The sequence below is a fragment of the Salvelinus sp. IW2-2015 genome, linkage group LG8, assembly GCF_002910315.2.
Source record: "Salvelinus sp. IW2-2015 linkage group LG8, ASM291031v2, whole genome shotgun sequence".
NCBI lineage: Eukaryota > Metazoa > Chordata > Actinopteri > Salmoniformes > Salmonidae > Salvelinus > Salvelinus sp. IW2-2015.
Window position 1 is genome coordinate 34,266,881 of NC_036848.1, and position 6,000 is coordinate 34,272,880.

The window sequence follows — 6,000 nt, forward strand, 5'->3', positions numbered from 1 at the left end:
AGCACTGCTGGAACCAATAGCATGTCCATCTTTTTGTGAGAAAGTACACTGGCCACTCAAAACGTTTATAAAGTATCTATAAAGTATAAATAGCCCACACTTAAGACGAGGCCATGCAAAGAGTTAACTAACGATTAGTTGATTAACGAAGAGTTAACTAACGAAGGGTTTATAAGGACATATATTAAACATCTTCCGAATGATCTTATGAATCATTATTAAATACTTTAAAAGTTGTTTAGAAATGTGTGAATAACTAGGTTACTAAAATGTGCAAATGTGGGAGTAATGATCAATAAATGATGAATAAACGATTTACTAATCCGTTATAAATGCTTTGTTACGAGGAGTTATTCTAAAGTGATACCACATATCAATGTTGAACATCATGTAGTCAAAGTAAAGTTCATAATCAGATATTACTTGTAAGACTTGAGATGTTAAATGCACTGTTTTTTTATTAACCTCTTAAACTTCAGCAGAGCTCCTTTAAATACCTGAAGTCCCTTTAACAGTGACCAGAGACAGAGCTATGACCTGTGCATGCTTCATAGAGCTTCATATGGCTTTATAATGCTTCATCCGGCTTCTTAGGGCTTCATAAGGCTGTAATAACCATATTTGAGGGAAATCAATCGATATGTCCGATCAACATGACTTGTTCCTGATGCGTCTCCAAGAGCAACCATCTCTCAGCTCATCTCATGTCCTCTCTCTTCATCCTACTCTTCCTTTCATCCTCCTTCATCGTCTTCTTTTCCTCCTCCTCTCTTCCTCCAGCCCCCCATTTCCACAGTACATCTCAGCCTTTGGTCATGTCCCACATCATACTTACAACACGCTAACATTACGATTAACGTGTATATTATCATCCCACCGACGACTCATATGTATGCGCGTGTGTGTCTGTGTGTTTGTGTGTGTGTGTGTCCCCAGGCCGCCAGCTGACCATCTTCAACAGCCAGACGACGGTGATGGTGGGAAGAGGAAAGGAAGCAGGTCAGTTCCAGGGTCAGATGGCCGGTCTCTACTACAACGGACTGAAGATACTCAACATGGCCGCCGAAGGACACGCCCACATCCGCCTGGAGGGCAGCACGCGATTGGTTGGGGACATGCCCTCCTCCATCACGCCCCAATCCAGCGCTGCCGCCGGGGCAAACCGATCAGACCCCGCCGCCAATGCCGGCGACATCACCACGACAACTGCCACAAACAGGAAGCAAGGAGGAGGAACTACGCAGCAGGTAGGAAACTAACTATGACACTAAGGCATAAACAGGCTAATTGAGCAATTCATAACCTCACAGATATAGATACTATAAACTGTATCTGCTATCACCAGTCAGGAGGTTATGGTGAACAGGCTCTCTTTGTTTGTGTGTGGAGAGGGATTCTGGGTTATGAAATAGTCTGTCGCACTCTGAAAAAGAATCATTTCCAATGATGCGAGTTGCCATGGAGATAGTGAACCGTCTTAGGTATTCTCTCTCTCTTTCTCTCACTCTCTCGTGCTCCACAGTGTATAGCTCCTTTGTGTATACCTCAGACATAAATAATGGAATGCAGAGCTGTGAGCAGAGCCTCAGGCATCAATAATAGATCTAGATGGATGGAGGGTTTGAGTGATGGAGTGAGACACAGTGTTCCTTTTTACACCTCACTTGTGTGTGTGTGTAGTTGGTGGTGTAACTGGTTTGCAGAGAGCATTGCAAATGAGTCAGTCTCCCAAGATGGGAACTAGGTCAGACAGAATGTATGCTCGATATGCTGCAGTGTGTGTGTGCATGCGTGTGTGTGTGTGTGTGTGTGTGTGTGTGTGTGTGTGTGTGTGTGTGTGTGTGTGTGTGTGTGTGTGTGTTGCAGTGAGTGTGTGTTTAATAAGAAACACTGATCTCCTGCTGGGGTTACCTAGCAACCAAGCTGTATTCAACAAGTGTCCATGGACACACACAAACATATAGAGATAACATGTAGGCTGTACTTAGTTACAGTCGGTTGCAGCAGAGGGAGGAGCAGTGAAACCACTTAATGGTGGATCAGAGCAAGCAATCGATTCTGTGACTGTGCGCGTGACGTGTGTGTACATGTGACGTGTGTGTGTGTGTGTGTGTGTTTGAGTGTGTTTGATGTGTTTCTTCCTGCTGCCCTGAGTTTAATGAGAACTCTCTCCTAGGAAGTCAGAGTTATTAATAATGTATAAGAGTGTGTGTGCTTCAGGGCTCTGTGTTTTGCTACAGTCCTGCTCTGACTCACTTTGCTCAGTTTAGTTGGGTGTTATCGGTGTGAGTGTGTGTGTGTTTTTGTGTGTGTGCGTGGCGTGCGTGTGTGTCTGTGGTGTCCATGTGTGTTATATGGGTAGAAGCAACTGTAGCAATCCCTCCCCCCTCCTCCCTCCTCCCCTCCTCCCTCCCTCCCTCCCTCCCTCCCTCCCTCCCTCCTCCTCCTCCCTCCATCTCTCTCTCTCAGCAGTGGTAGGTAGTTAGTGTATCAGTACATATGCAGAATAGCTCCTCTTCTCTCCTCTTCTCTCCGTGCTGACAGAGCTGCAGCCAACAGAGTGTATGTGTTGAAGTAGAACAATGGCTGCACGGTGGAAGCAGTAGAGCAGTGTGTGTACACCGTGTGTGTGTGTGAGTGTGTGTGTGTGTGTTATGTGTGAGCTAGGCAGTCAGGCAGGCATGGACGCTCGCTGGCATTGTTCGGCTGCTCAGGTACTGATTTTACTACTTCAGCATGATACCATCTTCGCCTTCATCTCTCCATCTCTCCCCTTTCTCTCTCCCGCTTTCTTTCGTTATCTGTCTCGTTCCTTTTCGATGTTCTCTTCCCCTCTTTCTTTATCTCTCGCTCTCTACCTTTCTTCATCTGTGCTGGAAGGTGGCATGCATCGCTGCTAGACAAAGAGAGGGAGAGATAAGGCTGTAGAGGAGAGACGGAAGACGGAGAGAAAAAGAGATGAGGCTATAGGATGAGGTTGGCATGCATTGTTCAGGAGTGTGTGTGCATCAGTGGAACAGACTTGGCTCACTTTTAATTGGCAACTTAAAGGGCTGTGGTTTGATTGGCAGGTCTGTAGTTTGATTGACATGTGAGTAGATGTCAGCTGGGGAGACAGTTCCGTTTGGAGTCTAGAATGAGTTGGAGTCATTAGAATCCGTCTGGAATAGAATTTGGAGGGGTTACAGTTAAAGGTGTCGAAAAGGCATTCATCTAAAGATACACGTCTGCTTACAGTCGCTCTCGACCAATCACGCTCAGGCAATTGGGATCATGGGCACCGTATAAGCAGACAGCGTAATGTTTACTTTTCTCCCGGGATTTTTAATTGTCTAATTAGCAAAAGTGAAATCTATCACATTGTTGCAAAAAGTACCTGGCTGATGTAGTCATTAATGAGAGGTTAGCTTCTATAGTGCCTTTTACAATATTCTATAGTGCCTTTTACTAGACTTCTATAGTGCCTTTTACTAGACTTCTATAGTGCCTTTTACTAGACTTCTATAGTGCCTTTTACTAGACTTCTATAGTGTATTTTACTAGACTTCTATGGTGCCTTTTACTAGACTTCTATGGTGTCATTTACTAGACTTCGATAGTGCCTTTTACTAGACTTCTATGGTGCCTTTTACTAGACTTCTATGGTGTATTTTACTAGACTTCTATAGTGCCTTTTACTAGACTTCTATGGTGCCTTTTACTAGACTTCTATGGTGCTGAATTTCTGTTATCTTGGGATGCATTACGCTAAATGTATTTGCATAGATTTTTGGGTTAGGGTGTTTGTGGGTTCTAGTCCCGTTCTATGTTGGGTTCTAGACCGGTTCTAGATTTGGTTCTGCTGTTCTCTCCAGTCCCCATACTGAGGTTAGTTATGACTACTGCAATGCATCACTCTCCCATTTTAATACACCGCGGACTCTCAGTGTGGGTTTAAAACACGCACTCACACTCTCGCTCCCACACATACACACATGCTTATGCACACACACACACACACACACACACACACACACATTTCTCAGCTGTAAAGTCGGAGCAGGCGATGTTTAACAAACTCATGAATATGCACACTCGATTAGCATGATGTTAGATTAAGCTGCAACACTTTGATGTCTCCTTCCTTCGCTCCTCGTGCTTTTCCTTGTCCTACCCTTTGTCCCTCTCTCCCTCCATGACTCCTTCTCCATCTCTTTCTCTCTCTCTCTGGGAAAGAACACAGAACGCTAGTCTTCTGTCATATACAGAGTCCAGATTAACGCCCTGATAATCTCTCTCTTTCTGTCTGGTGGTGAGTGCCAGTGTTTCAGGTCTCTCAGTGAAACACGCCCTTCATTTTTAACGGCCTGAACTTAGAGTTGCCATGGCAACAGGCGGGAGAGTAGGAGAAAGGAGAGGGCGCTGCCAAAGAGAGAAAGGGTGGAGGAGGAGAGGAAGTGGAGAGTCATTGTTCGGCTGAGAGAGAGTGAGGAAGGAGGGGGGTTGGCCAAAGGAGCATCTTCCCAACTTGTGTTGCTCAGAGAGCAGGGCATGGACATGAAGGGTTCATAGCATGAAGGGTTACTGCACTGTACTGTACACTGTTGGTTAGTTACTTTATTATAGTTAACTTGTGTGTACACACAGTCCTCAGAGATCAGCAATCAGCACATTGGTGGACCACTATACATAGAGGGAAGAGGAAGGAGAGAGGGGAGGAAGAAAGTGGGAAGGAATGTGGGAGAAGATAGAGATAAGGAGTAAGGGGAGAGCCAGAGAAGGAGAGAGGAGGAGGAGGATATGTGATCCCTTGTGATTAGATCCCAGCTCGTAACCAACACCTCTCTCCTCCTCTTCTCTCTCTCACTCTCTATCTCACTTCCGTTCTCTCGCTTTCTCTCCGCCTCTCTATTCACAATTTGGCAGTTTGGAAGTTTGCCAGGACTCAGGGAAAAAAACATAGATTTCTGAAAATCAAAAATGTGTTTGACTTCAAGTCGAGAGTTTTATTGTGTTCTTTTTGCAGAATGAGAGGAGCTCTCTGAAAATACTTCACATGTCAATAACATGTACATGAAAGGCTCCAGTGATCCATAAGTATTACAAAAAACAATAGCGTGTGTTTAATGATATATTGTCTCTCTCCAGTCGACAGACGACCTGCTGGTGGCATCAGCTGAGTGTCCCAGTGATGACGAAGACATTGACCCATGTGACCCCAGCTCTGGTAATACATACCATATACAGTACATACGACTACTGTACTACCACACTACTATCCTCACACACTAACAGTATGGCTAGTAGACTGGAGAAACATTTACTACCCTGACACACTAACAGTATGGCTAGTAGACTGGAGAAACATTTACTACCCTGACACACTAACAGTATGGCTAGTAGACTGGAGAAACATTTACTACCCTCACACACTAACAGTATGGCTAGTAGACTGGAGAAACATTCTCCACCCTACACACTAACAGTATGGCTAGTGGACGGAGAAACATTTACTACCCTGACACACTAACAGTATGGCTAGTAGACTGGAGAAACATTCTACCCTCACAACAACTAACAGTAATGGCTAGTAGGACGGAGAAACATTTACTACCCTGCACACACTAACAGTATGGCTGGTAGACTGGAGAAACATTTGCTACCCTCACACACTAACAGTAATGGCTTAGTAGACTATAGAAAATGTTACTACCCTCACACACTAACAGTATGGCTAGTAGACTATAGAAAATGTTACTACCCTCACACACTAACAGTATGGCTAGTAGACTGGAGAAAGATGTACTACTCTCACACACTAACAGTATGGCTAGTTGACTGGAGAAACATTTGCTACCCTCACACACTAACAGTATGGCTAGTAGACTGGAGAAACATTTACTACCCTCATACACAGTATGGCTAATAGACTGGATAAACATTTGCTACCCTCACACACTAACAGTATGCCTAGTAGACTGGATAAACATTTACTACCCTCACACACTAACAGTATGGCTA

General features: G+C 44.5%; 1 protein-coding gene across 7 annotated transcripts in view; it reads left to right on the top strand.

The window, feature by feature from the left end:
• Positions 1-6,000, top strand: part of LOC111968227 (neurexin-1a) — a 64,014-nt gene that overhangs the window by 49,481 nt on the left and 8,533 nt on the right. For 6 of the 7 annotated variants that reach the window (XM_070444894.1, XM_023993150.3, XM_070444891.1 and 3 more), the window contains 2 exons: positions 937-1,247; positions 5,128-5,206. In XM_070444894.1, coding sequence (XP_070300995.1) covers positions 937-1,247; positions 5,128-5,206 — 390 coding nt within the window. Of the gene's footprint in view, positions 1-936; positions 1,248-2,484; positions 2,715-5,127; positions 5,207-6,000 lie in introns of those variants that run through there. The other variant, XM_070444893.1, reaches the window with a different exon arrangement.